At 41.4% G+C, this 17,784-nt stretch overlaps 1 protein-coding gene across 3 annotated transcripts in view; it reads right to left on the bottom strand.

Annotated features, from left to right (window-relative positions):
• The window catches only part of scaf11 (SR-related CTD-associated factor 11), an 89,807-nt gene that overhangs the window by 56,868 nt on the left and 15,155 nt on the right, over positions 1-17,784 (bottom strand). For 2 of the 3 annotated variants that reach the window (XM_063057665.1, XM_063057664.1), the window contains one exon: positions 10,921-11,008. In XM_063057665.1, coding sequence (XP_062913735.1) covers positions 10,921-10,981 — 61 coding nt within the window. In that variant the 5' untranslated portion in view covers positions 10,982-11,008. Of the gene's footprint in view, positions 1-10,920; positions 11,009-14,934; positions 14,968-17,784 lie in introns of those variants that run through there. The other variant, XM_063057666.1, reaches the window with a different exon arrangement.

Here is a 17,784-nt window from a genome sequence, read left to right as displayed (position 1 = left end):
GAGAAGGAGTAAAGGCGGGTTACTGGTGCCTTAAAACCAGTTGCTTTGGGCAGATGGGGCTCGTCAGCCGTGGTTGGCAACTCATCTAGAAGGAAAACTCTGATCTCAAACCTCCACTGCCTTGTGGCTATACTCACTCACGGGGAAGGCTTTGGGAGTAAACTCTGAGGGAAAAATCCGGAGCTGGAGTCCATAAGGCAGTGGGACTCCTTAGGGACAACATTGACTGGCAACTCCTACAACGCTGCTGATACCAAACTGTATCAGTCTCTGTTGTTTATCAGATGCATGGACAGGGAGAGCTTGCTACATGAGCAACAGCTTGCTCTCCATATCGTGTTGCCCAGGCTTGTGTATCTAGACAGCTAGGACACAATATCCCTAGTCATCACTGGTAGACGGAGGCCTCAGATAGCTAGAGTAAATGCAAGCAGGCTTTTTCCACTGAGAATGAGTGAGACTAGAACAGCAGCTCATCAGCTAAAGGTAAAAGATGAAGTATTTACAACAGGGGTCCCTAACTTTTTTTTTAATGCCACTGATCCCTACCATGAAGAGGGATCCCTGAACACCAGACTGAGAACTCCTGGTTTAAGAGGAACATGAGAGGGACCATTTTCACTCAGAAAGTGGTGAGAGTGTGAAATGAAGAAGAAGTGGTGGTTGTGGACTTGATTTCAACGTGTGAGAGTAGTTTAGATAGGTACATGGTTAGGAGTGGTATAGAGGGCTTTGGTCTTGGTGCAAGTCATTGGGACTAAACAGAATAATAGTTCTGCAGAGACTAGATGGGCTGAAGGGCCCGTTTCTCTGCTGTAGTGTTCTATTCTATGACTATGTAGACATATTTTATTGGGTTATAGGTTCATTTGCTCTGCAGTATTCTGATTCTTTATATCATGATAATGTCAGAAGCACTGGTACATTCAGAGACAACTGAAATCATGTACGAAACTCTGAGCAAAAATGTTTTCTACTGAATCCTTCAAAACACTTTTTATTAAGTTCCCATTTTCAGCAATAATTTTAACATGTGCAAATTTAATCATAGAATCACTTGAAGACTTAAAACTTTTAATGTTAAATCACTGTAAACACAAGATTGGTACTTTATTACTTTTGATCTCTGAGCAAACACAGCAACATCTTGACCACAAAATCTGCATTAATATTCGGATCTTAGCAGCATGAAGAAACATGCAAAATATATTGGAAGCAACTAGTTTTGATATTTGCTTGAACAAGACAAATTACTCAAATTTCACGTTTTTCACAATAAAGAACTTACTTAAAAAAATTCTATCAGAATATAAAGAGATAGTCATTTGGCTCCAACACAGATCTTTGTGGAAGTTGATAAAAGTAGAGGATAGTTGTGCTGAAACCCATCACTAACACTTCATATCAGTGAAACTATAGCGCATTGATAAGTCACTTCAATAATAGTTAAGAAATGTACATGATAGTGTATCGGGATAGTGACTGATCAAGTTCAAAATCTGGTCTTTCAAGAAGATAAAACAGGTTAAAAATATGTATCAGTATATAACAAACAAGAGAAAATCTGCAGATGCTGGAAATCCAAGAAACACACACAAAATGCTGGAGGAACTCATCAGGCCAGGCAGCATCTATGGAGAAGAGTACAGTCGGCATTTCAGGCCGAGACCCTTCACTGGGTCCTTCCAACCGCCATACTCACATCACTGATTGAGTATCCATCTACACTAAGCCCATTTACCAGTACAAGGTCCTTAGTCACCCATGGCACGGTAATTTAAATACTCATCTAAATACTTTTAAAATGTTGTAAGAGTACCTGTCTCTTCAGGCAGTACATTCCAGATATCTATGTCGTACTTATCTTCAGTTAAACGATATCACTGATATTTTGTTGGTAAAACCGCAGTTCTTGGGATTACTGATTAACAATGTTTCCGTAGTGATCAAGTAGGCCCTTTTAAAGTAGATCCAGCACAGGTGTAGGTTTTAAATGCACATCCAAGATTTATAAGAACATGCTTTTAACAATTACAAATCAGCAGTTTCAAAGGGATATTCTAATTATTTATTTAGCAACGTGGCCACTGGAACAGGCCCTTCTTGCCCAACAAGCCAATGACACCCATGTGACCAATTAACCTATTGAACCACACACTTTTCGAATGTGGGAGAAAACCAGGGCACCCGGAGGAACGCCACACCATCATGGGGAGAATGTACTTACACACAGCAGCAGGAATTGAACCTAAGTCGCTGGTGTTATAGTAGTGTCATGCTAGCTGCTATGCTATCCCAATACAGACAGAACAGTAAAATGGAGACTAAAGCAGTAACAGATATTAAATGTTTAAGAGTTCAGAGAAAAGAATGGAAGTACAAAAAATAAAAAGTACAATACAGAAGATAAGAATAAGTATAATTTAGCAAATATACAAATTATTACTGATACCTGAACGTTAGGGAGGGTACACAAACATATCTTTGCTCATTGCGGCCAAAAAGTTCTATTCGAAAGGTTCAAAGGAAGATGTAAACAAGCCTGATGCATTTTGGAAACAAGTCCTGTGGACTGATGAAGTTAAAATAGAACTTTCTGGCCGCAATGAGCAAAGGTATGTTTGGAGAAAAAAGGGTGCAGAATTTCATGAAAAGAACCCCCCTCCAACTGTTAAGCACGGGGGTGGATCGATCATGCTTTGGGCTTGTGTTGCAGCCAGTGGCAAGGGGAACATTTACTGGTAGAGGGAAGAATGAATTCAATTAAATACCAGCAAATTCTGGAAGCAAACATCACACTGTCTGTAAAAAAAAGCCGAAGATGAAAAGAGGATGGCTTCTACAACAGGATAACGAACCTAAACACACCTAAAATCCACAATGGACTACCTCAAGAGGCACAAGCTGAAGGTTTTGCCATGGCCCTCACAGTCCCCTGACCTAAACATCATCGAGAACCTGTGGATAGACCTCAAAAGAGCAGTGCATGCAAGACGGCCCAAGAATCTCACAGAACTAGAAGCCTTTTGCAAGGAAGAATGGGCGAAAATCCCCCAAACAAGAATTGAAAGACTCTTAGCTGGCTCCAAAAAGCGTTTACAAGCTGTGATACTTGCCAAAGGGGGTGTTACTAAGTACTGACCATGCAGGGTGCCCAAACTTTTGCTTCGGGCCCTTTTCCATTTTTGTTATTTTGAAACTGAAAAAGATGGAAATAAAAAAGTTTTCTTGCTTAAAATATTAAAGAAATGTGTCATCTTTAACTTTACGCCTTTTGGAAATCAGTTCATATTTTACTCGCTTAGCTATTCACAGTAACAGAAATTTTGACCAGGGGTGCCCAAACTTTTGCATGCCACTGTATGTAGGAATACCACCACCAATTCAACAATACTGAATCTATACTGTAACAACCATCTTGCTACAGTACTGAAGACCTGTACTTCAGAAGCATGCTGCATATCCCACTGAGTTATGATGATTTCTAGCTGTCACTATGGAATACCTTGTCGAGGCCTTTCACTGCCTTGGTCCACAGACCAAAAAGCTAAATTTGAGAACTAAAGTGAGCATACTGCCCTTGACATCAAAGCAGCAACTGACTAATTGTGGTGTCAAGACGCTCTGGTTAAAACAGCTGTCAACAGATACCAAGGGGAATACACTCCAATGGCTGGAATCATACCTTGCACAAAGGAGGATGAATGTGCAGTTGCAGGTCAATCAATCATCCCAGCCCCAGGATATCCCTGCAGGAGTTCCTCAAGGTAGTATCTTAGGCCCAGCCATCTTCAGCTGCTTCAATGACCTTTTCTTCCATCATAAGGTTAGAAGTGGGGAAGTTCGCTGATGATTGCATAATGTCCAATTCTATTTGCAACTCCTCAGCAAATGAAGCAGTCCACGTCTGCATGCAGCAAGACCTAGACGACATTCAGACATGGGCTGTTAAGTGGCAGGTAATGTTTGTGCCACACAAGTGACCATCTCCAACAAGAGTGAGTCTAATTACCTACCCTTGAAAATTAATGCTGAGTCCCCTACCATCAACATCTTGAGGTGGTCACCCATGACCAGAAGCAACTAAGGAGACCAGCCCCATAAACACTGTGGTTATAAGGATGGGTCAGAGACTGGCTATTCTGTGGCATGAATCATCTCCTGACACGTTAAGGCATTTTCACTATCTCTGAGGCATAGGTCAAATATGCAATGAATTGCACAAGGTTTCAAATTAAACAGGAGGGAGGGGGGCACCGAGAGCAAAATGTTTAATACAACAAGAAGAAATGAAAAAGAGTGGTGGCACAAGACAGTGAGGGTGAAATTGACAAGCAAGGTGCACCAGGCTGAGGCAGAAAATGCAAACTAAAGTATGCAGCGTAAAGCAAATTCAGAGTTAATAAAAATTACAAGAAAAATAAGCAAAGCTTATTCAGCCTTATTTGAGAGTACAGTGTTTACAATAGGGGTTCATGGATCCCTTGATTAACGGTATTGGTCCATGGCATAAAAAAGGTTGGGAAGCCCTGGTTCACAGTAAGGCAGATGAGTTGATTGCATGGAAAGCACACGCAAGAATGATTTAACAGCATGGCTGCAAGGTTACCAGGACTGGGTGCTCAATATTCGAGACTATACTTTGTTCCAAAAGGTCCAAAGGGAAAGGAGCTAGGGAATCACTATCAAGGAAAGTATCAGAGCCCTGATACAAACATGTACAGGATGGTAACACAGAATCAGTTTGGGTTGAAATCATGGATAACAGAAGATATATGACATTTTTGGCCCCTAAAATGTGATTCTAAATAATGGAGAAATTTCTAGAGCAGGGGTTCCTAACCTGAGGTCCATGGACCCCTTGGTTAATGGTAAGGCTCCCATGGCATAAATAAGGTTGGGAACCCCTGATCTAGAGACTGTTTGAAGGAAAATGCAACTGCCATGGGAGATTTTAATGTATAAATATTGACTGGATGAAACAAATTCACAAGAAATAATTTGGAGTTTGTCAGGGATTGCTTCTTAGAACGGTATGCCATGGAGGAGCATACACCACATGCAGGTAAATAGGATTAGTATCATGGTCAACACAGACATTGAGGGTCTGTTTCTGTGCTGTTCGAACCAAAATCCTATTCAGGAACAGGCTATTTTAGATTTGGTTGCATTTAATGAGAAGATCTCTTAGTTAAAGTTCCCCAAGGAGGGAGTGGCCACAGTGTGAGATGAGGACCAAAACCAATGCATTCAAATTAAATAAGGACAATTATTATCATATGACTGCGAAATTGTCTAAGATGGACTGTGAAAATATGCCAAGAGATCAGTCAGTAAATGAATAGTGGCAGATGTTCAAACAGCTGGTCCATAACGCTCAGCGGAAATTTATCAGTTAGACAGAGGGATTCCAATCTGTGGTTAAATGGAGGCCAGTGATGTGAAATTGAGGGTAGGGACCACAAAGTGACAATGGCCAGAGGACTGGGAAGTTTTAAGATCCAGCAGAAAAAGAAAAAGAGGGAGAAAATCAATTTTGAGAGAAAACTTATGTGTGGCATAACAACACTTTCTATTTTTTCTGGTGGATGGTTGGTGTTGACAATCTGTGGCTCAAAAGGCAGCAGAGGCTAAAACCCCACCATATTTTTTTACTAAGATAGGAACCTGAAAAGTTGTAGCCTACAGGGCTATGGATCAAATCCTGGAACATGGAATTAAGTTGGGTAGTTCTTTTATAACGTGAATGAACACATAGACTGAATGGCCTTATCAGAATTTCTTATGATTAAGTATTTGGCAGATGACTACTATGATGAATTAAGACAGGTTCCAAATTATTTATTGTGATTCAACTGCTTTTGTCTTTGACTAAGGACCTTTATAGACAATATCAAATCAAACTCACTGAGTTTCGACAATACTAATACTTCCACCTTAAAAGTATGCAAATAGAATCCAGTTATAGGAATGCTAATTAAACACAATGTTGCCTTCTGAGTGATACACCTCAGAAATGTTTCAGCATTTTAGCAGCTCAGCGACAGATAAGGAATAATCATTCGTGAGTGAACTGAGAATTATCAATGATGCAAAAGATTTTGGGGTTCAGGAAGCCATTCGTCCAAGAATACCAAGCATGTTAATGACAGACTGTAGCAATGATACTGTCATTGAATCTCAAGCAATGTATACAAAATGCTGGAGGAACTCAGCAGGTCAGGCAGCACCTATGGAAATAAATAAACAGTCAACGTCTTGGACCAAGATCCCTTTTTCAGGACTGAAGCAGGACTGAAGAACCCCAGCAACAGTTTATCTCTAAATTGTTACCTATGCCCTCTAAATTGACATAAGGTCAGTACCACCATGGCTCAAAGGTTGGTGTGGGAGAGATGTGTTTCAATTCAGGGGATGCTGACACCAATGCTGGAGAAGGAGGAAGCTGTATCACCAGTGCTGACTTCTGCTGGTGCCCGAGCAAATCAAATAACTAGTGTTGTAGACATTGCTTGACCTGCTGAGTTCCTACAGCATTCTGTCTGTTTCTTTGGATTTCCAGCATCTGCAGACTTTCTCAGCTTAATGAATTTCAAGAGTGGGTTTCCTGTTGGTTGTAGTAGTTCCATGAAACAAATGCCCATATTTAGTGGAAGCCCACCTCTGTTGTCTAACTGTCAATCTGGACTGTGTGTAGTAGGATTACCACCAGGAAAATGCAGTGATCCCACAACATGATAGGGTCAGTGGAAAATGAGGAAGTTCTCCACTAACCCTGTCACGTAATACTGTCCCATAATGCAAATATTGTACATGAAGTGCACTCCATCATGTTGCTTGTGAGGGCCTGAGAGTTCCTGCAACTATCTCAACGGCTTTTATTTAATTGCTTCAGATTAAGATTTCATCCACACCATTTCACACATGCCTGTTCTCACCCCATCCTCCTGTCATGCTACCAGGGATAGGGTTCCTCCTGTCCTCACCTACCACCCCACCAACCTCCATGCCCAGCACGTAATTCTTTGCAACTTCCACCATCTCCAATGGGATCCCACCTCTAAGCACACTTTCTGCTTTCCGCAGGGACTGCTCCCCACGTGACTCCCTTGTCCATTCGTCCCTCCCACTGATCTTCCTCCTGGCACTTATCCTTGCAAGTGAAACAAGTGCTACACCTGCCTCTTCACTACCATTCAGGGCCCTAAACAGTCTTTCCAGGTGAGGTGACCCTTCAGCTGGGAGTCTGTTGGGGTCATGTACTCTCTCTGGTGCTCCCAGTGTGGCCTCCTGTATGTTGGTGAGACCCGGCGTAGACTGAAGACCACTTTGCCGAGCACCTATGCTCCGTCCGCCAGAAAAAGTGGATCTCCCAGTTGCCATCCATTTTAATTCCACTTCCCATTCCAATATGTCTATCCATGGCCTCCTCTACTGTTGTGATGAGGCCAAACTTAGGTTGGAGGAACAACACCTTATATTCCGTTTGGGCAGCCTCCAACCTGATGGCATGAACACTGATTTCTCGAACTTCTGGTAATGCCCCCCACCCCTCTGCTTCACTATTTCCCATCCCCTTTTCCCTCTCTCATCTTATCTTCTTGCCTGCCCATTGCTCTTTCATCCCTCCCCCTTCTGGTATTACCTATTATCTCGCGTCTCTCCTCCCCCTACCTCTTAAATCTATTCCTCAGCTTTTTTTCTGTAGATCTACCAAAGGGTTTTGGTTCAAAACGTCGACTGTACTCTCCTCCATAGATGCTGCCTGGCTGGCTGAGTACCTCCAGCACCTTGTGTGTGTTTCATCCACATTTGTCGATTTAGTTTCTTTCAAAGACACTACACCAGGGATTCCCAACCTGGGGCCCACTGGCACCTCAATTAATGATAGGGGCCCATGGCCTAAAAAAAGGTTGGGAACCCCTGATTTAAACCCTATAACGCTTCCTCTTTTACATCACCATCCTTGCCACTATTTTTATAAATACCCTCCAACAAAATCAGCATAAAGACTGCAGAACTGTATTTATTGAAGACGCTACACCAGACATTCCCAACCCTTTTTTTTATGCCTGGGACCACTAGGCAAGGGGTCAGTGGACGGTAGGTTGGGAACCCCTGCTCTGCCACAATGTACAGGTCACTATTTGGTCCCTAATAGGTCCTACTTGTTTCTTAGTAATTCTTTTGCTCTTTAGATAACAGCTTTGGATTTTCCCTGATTTTACTTGTCAGCAACTTTCTTTGCCCTCTCTTTTCATCCAAACTTTCTTTTTTAGTTTCAACCCTGCACTTTCTATATCCTCCTAGGATCTCTGTAGTGTTAAGTTCTAGTTTTTCAACATAAGCATCATCTTATCATCTGGAGGGCAACAAATGTGACCTTGCCTCTCCTTTCCAAGCAGGCATATTTGCACTGAACTCCACCTGAATCTCACTGTAAGCCTTCCATTGTTCTGAAAAGATTTAAACCAAAAGTAGGGATTTCTGGTCTGTTTTTGGTAAATGTCTTAAATTTTACCCCAAGCTCCCAAGCTCTAGTCCTATCTTACCTTTGACCTTTGAAGTAATTATGGTTAATCTAAATTATGATGACAAAAAAGTGCTCTCCTGACGCCAATGTAATCTCTTTCTATAGAAATTAAGTACAGAATTGGGCTCCCTACAACCCCTGTACTTTTTTGGGATAACTACATATGGGTTAAATTGTGTGTGCAATTTAGGAGTTCTATATTCTCTGTAACTTTAACATGGCTGCATCTTTGTAAATACTTGGTTAATTAAAATGCCCCCATGATTACCGGCCTAGTATTTCCTGATCTGTCTGAAATATGCCCACAAACTTGTGCTTCAATTCACCCAGACTATTGAGTCCACCATCCACTCCCTTTTCAGTTCTATACTTTTGTCCTACTTACATAGCCTTATTTTAATGTTGTTTCTGGTACAGTAATGTGCTTTAATTATTGGACTAGCATCTAAAGCAGGGGTTCCCAACCTGGGTCCATAGATCCCTCGGTTAATGGTAGGGGTGGTAGGTTAATGCCTCTATGTACAGGTCCCTAATGGGTCCTACTTGCTTCTTAGTAATTATCTTGCTCTTTAGGTAACAGCTTTGGATTTTCCTCGATCTTACTTGTCAGCAACTCTCCTTGCCCTCTCTTTTCATCCAAACTTTCTTGGGCATAAAAAGGCTGGAAATCCCTAATCTAAAGGCTTACACTAGTGATCTGGAAACAAATTCAAATCGCTGAATAACAACTGGACAATTTAAATTCAAGCATCTAAAATTGGTGTCAGGAACAATACCCGTGAATCTACCAGATTGTTCTAAAAACCAAATTATTTCACTAAAATCCTCCAGGGAAGGTTCTGGCCAAATACGACACCAAGGATCCACCAATATAATCTACTCGTAAGTGCTTCTTTCATGCCTCAGCAATTAGGGACAGACAATAAATGCAGGTGTGGCCAAAGGAACCGACACAGTGAGTAAACAGCTTGATGATCTTTCCAACACATCTCTCTTCACAACTGTAATTCACTGGAACCAATGCTGCCACCACCTTCAATTCTTTTAAACTCCTTAATTTGTCTGAAAACCCTCCAAATATAAAAGTTAAGCTGCCAACCGTATTAGCAATATTATCTTAATTCTACATGTCAATCAGTGCCTTCAGCTGAAACTACTGTGGGAGCATCACCACACTTGGTGGTTCAAATGGGCTGAGAAAAGGTAGCTCTAGGTGACGTGGAATGGGCATCACATATATTCTAAGGTTAAGTATAACAGATGCTCATTATAAATGTCAGCAGAAATTGGAAGTGTACATGATGCCATCTGGGATGTGCATAGGGGGGTGGTGAGGTGGAGAAGAGTGATATCTGGGCACCTGTGACTTTTATTTTCCCCACCCAATTGATCACAACTTGGAGAACATTGCCTGATGTGACAGAAGTAGGCATTCTCACACCATTAAAGAAGCATCTGGACAAATACCCGGATCACCAAGGCATAGCATTCACAGGTGCTGGTAAATATGATTAGTGCAAACAGGTACTTAATGGTCAATGTAAGCATGGTTGAACAAAGGATCTTAATCTGTGCTGTACGAACCAATGGCACTATTAAATGTTCAGAACCAATTTTTAAAAATCTTAATGTCAACAACTGACTACAAAACAGCTTTCAACATAGGCCACTGATGTGAGTAATCACTGAAATATCTGTCCATGAATCTTGCTACTACTAAGAATTTCAGATGTTTCTGAGATTTTTTTTGTGACTGCCATCAGATCTGTACTTGAGCAAGTATTTGCTTCCAATGAAATATGACCAAGAATATAAAGCCTTTTCATAAACTCTGCCAACAAATCAACTCTTTCTCTAGCTTGCTGCACCTCTGGGAAGAAAAGAACAAGACATCTAACTATTGCTTGGCCTTAAGCGGATTATTCATGATAAAGGAGGGAAAACCCAAATTATTTTATGCATCTCATCTTTCATCAGCCATAGCCATTTTCTGCAAACATATTTTGCCAAAAAGATGAGATAACCCTATGACCTGATCAGCTAATTTTCCACTTTGAAGTCATTGGCACTCTGAATCTTGAGGGTCCAAGTATTGAATAGAAGTCATAACTAACTCAGGGGTATGGTAGCAAGAAGGGAAGATGAAACTAAAAAAAAGCATTTCACAGTACCTCACTCAGTACATGTGACAATTATAAAGCCGTTATCAATTACCATCCCCAAGTTCTGCACATATGGATAACAACGTCATAAATACAGCAAACCTCTATTCCTTTTAGTTGCTATAAAGCTATAAATTTGGTACTAGAACAACTAATAATTTCTAGTAATCATACAGTTTTCATGGTTAATACCAGTTATATGTGGGGAAAAATGTGCAAATTTACCTTCAAAATCTTTCTCGTTCTCCGAAAAAGATGTAGCTTCTGTTAATTTCCTGCCTCCCATCTTTTACATTTAGTTGACAATACAAAACTGTGAATGAAAGAAAATTTAAATGAGTTCACAGATCAAAACCTTGTATACATGACAGTTAAGCATTCTCAATGAATCAATTTCTAGTTGGAGAACTACAGAAAAAACACAAACACATTCCAGTGCAGGCAATGTACCTGTATTGGGAATTTCAGATCCCAATAAAAAAGTTCACTTGTTCAAGCTTTTTAAGCATGAATGTAGATCTGCTGCACTATCCAGTATGTAAAGGATGGCAAACAAATATGAGGAAGTTACAGAATCATAACAAGCAATATCAAATGTAAGGGAGCGAGCTGTGGAATATCTCTTTACGCATGTCGTTATGTTAGGCCTCCAACTGGCTCTGTCAGTCAGGAAGGCCATCAGACACTTACCACCTCTGGCTGAAACATATTCCTCATCTCCCCTTCTAATTCTATCATGTTCCCAGGGTTTTGATCCCATTCATACGGGCACAAGTCTTTTTCTTTCCATTTAGGCCATCATAATTTCATACATCTCAATTAAGTCCACCCCCAGCCTCCTGTTCCAAAGAAAATAGCCCCCCCCCCAAGTTATTATTTTTCCCCAAGCTGTCATCTTCCGGCCCTGCTAACGAGTTTATAAATCTGTGTGATCGCTTTTTTCCCTGTAATATGGCAAGCAGACTAGAAGGTGCTGAGCTCCTTAGCTGTTTTATGCCAGCCAGGTTTTCACACTTGTCCTCTTCAGTTACAACCGCTTTCAGAAAATAAGACTACGGAAGTAAACAAAAGTACACAGGAGGAAAGAGTCCCTGGTCTGGTCTAGTAATCAATGAGTCCTTCTGACAGTCTAATGATACCAGAATGAAGTATTACTTTACCCCCAGCCTAGTTATACCTTTTTATGAGCACATTTTTACAATGTCTAAGCACATACAACCAGCTGTCAGGAAAGTTGAACAAGTATCCTGCCCATCATTAAAGAAAGACCCCAGGGAAAAGACCAGTCTAATTGAATGGAACTATTTAACAAGAAGCACAATTTCATTAAGTGGCAACGCACAATTTGACAGATATTTACTGCGACACATGCATCAACACAACCAGTTCACTGAAGTCCTGTGTTAAGACTGCTTGTCAGCTCAGAGACCTTGGAGACTGAACACAGCGCTTGACGCTGTAGTGTCTACTTGAATGCAACATCAGGACAGTAGATTAGGGAAGCAAATTGCAGGCTATTACAATAGCAATACATTCATTTTCCTCATGATGACCTTTCAACAAAGTCTTAATTGATGAATCATCTAATCAAACCCTAACTAGCCCTTTTTAACCATACAGACATCAACTCACCAACATTTCCAGCATCATGAACGGAAGTCCAACTACCTACCATCCTTCTATACTCCTGGCAATCCAGACAGTAAATACAGATCATAAATACCAGAAAGTCTGCAGATGCTGGAACTCCAAAGCAAAACACACACACACACGAAGGCTGGAGGAATTCAGCAGGTTCGCAGCATCTAAGGAACTGAATAGATAGGTGATGTTTTGGGCTGAGACTCCTCTGCAGGGCTGAGAAGGGAGGGGGAAGTTGCCAGAATAAAAAGATGGGGAGGGGGAGGGGAAGGAAACTAACTGGAAAGTGATAGGTGAAGCCAGGACTGGAGAAGAAGGAACCTGATAGGAAAGTGGAGGATAGGCCAAAGGGAAGGAGGAGGGGACATAGGGGAAAGTAACAGGCATGTGAGAAGAGGTAAAAGGACATTGGGTAATAGAGGAGGGTGGGAAATTGTTTAGTGGAATGGGAAATTGATATTCATGCCCTCAGGCTGGAGGCTACTCAGACAGAATCCAAAGTGGTGCCCAAATGAGGCCCCCTCAGGGTGGAGGAGTAACACCTTATATTCTGTCTCAAGCAGATAAACTAAATCATGCAGGAAAGCAAATACGAGGAAATTTGCAAATGCTGGAAATTCAAGCAACACACACAAAATGCTGGTGAACAGGCCAGTCGACATTTCAGGCCGAGACCCTTCGTCAGGACTAACTGAAAGAAGAGATAGTAAGAGATTTGTAAGTGGGAGGGGGAGGGGAAGATCCGAAATGATAGGACAAGGCAGGAGGGGGAGGGATGGAGCTAAGAGCTGGAAAGTTGATTGGCAAAAGGGATACGAGGCTGGAGAAGGGAGAGGATCATGGGACGGGAGGCCTAGGGAGAAAGGGGGAGGGGAGCAACAGAGGAAGATATAGTGAGCAGGACAGAGAGAGAAAAGAGTAAAAGAAAGGGGGAGTAATTAAATGAATGAGTGAATGAATGAATGAGGGATGGGGTAAGAAGGGGAGAAGGGGCATTAACAGAAGTTAGAGAAGTCAACGTTCATGCCATCAGCTTGGAGGCTACCCAGACGGAATATAAGGTTTTGTTCCTCCAACCTGAGTGTGGCTTCATCTTTACAGTAGAGGAGGCCGTGGATAGACATATCAGAATGGGAATGGGATGTGCAATAAAAATGTGTGGCCACTGGGAGATCCTGCTTTCTCTGGCGGACAGAGCGTAGGTGTTCAGTGAAACAGTCTCCCAGTCTGCGTCAGGTCTCGCCAATATATAGAAGGCCATTCACCAGCATTTTGTGTGTGTTTCCTGTTTCATGCAGGAAAGTGGATTTTCTCATAGTCAAATGCAGGAAGACAAAGTCTCCAAAAGCACACGAGATAATGCAGAAACTACAGATCCAGAGCAACACATACCAAGTGCTGGAGGAACAATGGAAAGGGATATACAGTCAACATTTTGAGTGGAGACCCTTCGTCTGGACTAAAAAGGAAGGGGGAAAAAGAATAAAGCCAAAATCCAGAATATTTTATTTCTAATCCTAACAAAAAAACATCAGTTTATCTGTCAAGGAAATAAAATATTTTGATGTCTTCCCCCACCTTCCGTTCCAATCCCAATGAAGGGTCTCAGCTTGAAATGTCGAATACTTATTCCGCTCTATAGATGTTGCCTGATCTGCTGAGTTCCCCCAAACATCTTGTGTGTGTTACTCCAAAGACATTGCTAGGTTGACAAATGAACCTGGGTTTCATAAAATGGACTGGAATGACGTGGAGTAACTGGAATCTCATGGTGAAGAGCTTAGTTCTGTTTGAATTTGAGCAATAGGGGAATGAAAGCTATCAACAGCACTGCCACCAACACCAACCACTATTAATTTGGATTTCTTGTACATTAAACAAATAATAGTCAACTTTAAATGTAATAATCCTAATATGGAATGGCCACATGATAAAAAAATTGCATACGTTGCTACAAAAAGCTTCACCCAAATGAAAAAAGAGCTCCCTTCCCTCCCAAAATTTCCTTCTGATAACTCCAAGAGACCCTAGCCATCAATTTTGTAAACTCCATCCACTCAGTTCATTGCCACCATCACTCAGCTTTCAACTGAACCATCACCAATTTAGTCTAAAAAGCCATTTATTACTTATGGATAAGTATAACAATTAGAAGCAAGAATAGATCACTGGCTACCAAGGATCTTTCACTATCCGGCAAGATTATGGCTGATCTGACTGCAATCTCAACTGCACTTGCCAAGTTACTTATGGTAACTTTTACCCAATTGCTTAAAGAACGTCACTATCTCCACTTTAAAAATATTCAAATAATCTGTCTCTACCAGTCCTTGAACAGAATTATAGAGACTCACTACCCATGGTGAACAAGTTGCACCTCATCTCAGTCTGTGACGTCTAGATCAAAATGTACCCACAAGAGGACACGTTCTCTTCCTATCCACTCAGAACCTGTAATGTTTCACTTAGCAAGTGAAAGATCAGAATATTGTGCAATTTGTGCTAAGGTAAAGGTTAAAGCAAGCATAGCCTGGGAAGTGGTAGTGAGACAGCACTGTAAACACGTCTGCTTACTACAGACAAGGGAAGCTGCTTTACCTGCGGCATTGCGTACTCAAGCCAGACAAGTGAGTCTCTTTACACAATAGATCTCACCCCTGCCAGAGACAGACAAGATAAGAGGTCAAACATAACCAGTAATTAAGGCTCTATTGAATTTACTAACTTTAAAATATCATCAGTTGCCTGCATGAAGTTTCGATTGACTTTAACACCTTCATTGTGAATGGTGATCGAAATTACGAGTAAGGAATTCAAACATATATAATTTACAATGATCAATATCCATAACTGATAAGCCAATTCTATATAAAAATGGCAGTTTTCTGTTTAGACTTCAAAACAGTGTGGGTGATGGGATGATGCTGTTCTTCTTGTGCACATGTAAAATAAAAAGGAATGCTTGAGTTGTTAAGAGTGCATGCCTTCTGGGCCCAGTTACTTAAGTTATTTTATTTTTAGCAATGACAGTTGCTTGGGGGTTCCACCAAGATGGCTAACCCTTGGCTTCATTATACAAGAGAAAGGAATTTAGCTCCGGTAACTATTAGACCTAAATCCTATGCTGCTCATATTTGAGCAAGGGACTGGGTCTGCTGCTGGAGCACAAGTTTCCTCCTGTGTGGAGTAGTCACCTATGCCACCTTAGTCACCTACAAAGGAAAGTTGTAGTGTTTAAAAAAAAGGCCAGGTTGCTACGGTCTGGGTTGGAGGGCCGCGCGAGGTGCTGCCGCAATCTGGTTCAGAGTCCCATGTAAGGCGCCGTCGCGGTTCAGACTGGAGTCCTACACCAGCTGTTGTCATGGTCCGGCTTGAAGTCCCGCACAAAGCACAGGAAAATTTAGTAAGTGTATTGTTTAAAGACAGGAATGCGTGTGTCTGTGTGTGTGCATGTGCACAGCATCTGAGTGTGCGTGAATGGTAGGGTGAAATGCTCCTATACCAGACCTCTAAAGGACTTCTGTAGTGTGCATTTTGAATCAAAAAGTATTAAGTCTGTTGTAGTGTGTGGAACAGACTAAATGAGTGTCTGCAGGCATGTTGTTAGAGAAAGGAAAATGTGAGAAGACTATAGGGTGGCCTGTGTTTGTTTAATGTCAATGTAAAATCCAAAAACACTTAGATGAATACCAGAATGCAGAGAAAGTGAGCAAAAATTAAAGGAGGAAAAGACACAGAAAGAACAGGCAAAGGATAATTGTGTCTACCTCAGTGTTTGAAAATAAACACTAAGCAGAGTCTGAGGATGAACGAGATGATGCTGTACTCCTCTCCATTCCCCAGGCGCGATTTCAACAAGGCCAACACCAAGTGATGCCTCTCAAGTATTCGGTGAGTCTAGTGTCAGCCAGTGCCCTGCCAAGGGTGGCAGTTCCTCCCATACATACAACGGGAGGTGGAGGAGTGCATGGAGGTTAGTGAAATGTAAACGCAAGGAAGTCTACAGATGCTGGAAATCCAAAGCAACACACATAAAATGCTGGAGGAACTCAGCAAGCAGATCAGGCAGCATCCATGGAAATAGTTAGTCAATGTTTCGGGCTGAGACCCTTCTTCAGGATTTAAATTCACCTTGAACTGATCCAGTAGATTACTTTATTTTACTATCGGCAACAACAGCTACTTTGATAATATAAATGCTTCTATTAATTGTTAATAAAACAATTTTATTTTTGATAGTTGTATTGATGTATATTTAAATTTTGACCAAAATTGTTGACCCTTAGAATGCAATAAAAATGCTCAGTTTATACCAATAAGTGTTATCAATTTGTGTATTTTGACTTTTGATTGTTTTCCAGGAACATGATCCTTTTGCATATCAAGGAATCGGTGACATAACGTGGCCTAGTAATTGGGAACTTCACTGCTAGGTAAATGGAAAAGCTTCTCACTCGACAATTAATCTGCCCTTTCTAAATGTTCCCTTTGGCAGATATCCCATTACAATTTACAGCAAGTCACAACAAACATGACCGTTTGATTCTTTTTTAATATTCCAAAGGAATTTCCACCACAATTATTATCCCCGGTTTCCATGACAATTATTGCTCTGGTTCCCTACTGATGGTTAATTAACTGACAGGTTGACAATCAGTCATGTCGTTGTTGGCTACTGCTGAACATCCCCAGTCTGACTGACTGGCCACTACTCACTTTCAATCTCCAGGTCAGCTATTCATCAATCATCAGGCGTAATACTATATTGTCTTTGGGATTTTACTACTCAATCCCAGGTCAAACATTTCTTTTTGGGAACATTTCTTAAGTTCTCATTGAGTGCTTCAGTTCTGTTTCGTACCCAAAATATATGCTACAAGGTTAGTTGGTTCCTGTAATCCAATCTCGGGTGTAGGCAAGCACCGAAAGTGTAAAAGAGGAGTGGAAGAGGTACGAAAAATAAGGAGAGGGAGGCGGGATGGATTGAATTATGCTGTTGAGAGCTGGGATGTATCTGATGTGTAGAATGACCCCTTTCTAATACAGTAAACAACAGTGCAATGTTGGCAAATTTAAGGTTAAGCTGGATTGGCTGAAGGTGTATGCACTGGGAGGATTCAAAGTAGGGCACTACGGAAGCTGAGCGGTTAGCGCAACGTTATTACATCTTAGGGTGTTCCAAATTTCGGAGTTCAATTCTGGCACCATCTGCAAGGAGTTTGTACATTCTCCCCATGACTGCATTGGTTTCGCACAGTGCGCCGGCTTCCCCCCACAGTCCATAGTACTGTTTACTAGAATAACTGGTCATTGTAAATTGTCCCATGATTAGGCTAGGGTTAAATGGATGGGTTGCTGGGCAATGTGGCTCGCTGGGCCAGAAGGGCCTATTCAAAGGATTCAAGTACATATAAATTATACAACCTTGAGATCCGTCTGCTTACAGGA

The sequence above is a fragment of the Mobula hypostoma genome, chromosome 9, assembly GCF_963921235.1.
Source record: "Mobula hypostoma chromosome 9, sMobHyp1.1, whole genome shotgun sequence".
Classification (NCBI taxonomy): Eukaryota; Metazoa; Chordata; class Chondrichthyes; order Myliobatiformes; family Myliobatidae; genus Mobula; species Mobula hypostoma.
Note: the sequence above shows the minus strand (reverse complement) of the source record. Positions and strands in the feature narration are given on the sequence as shown.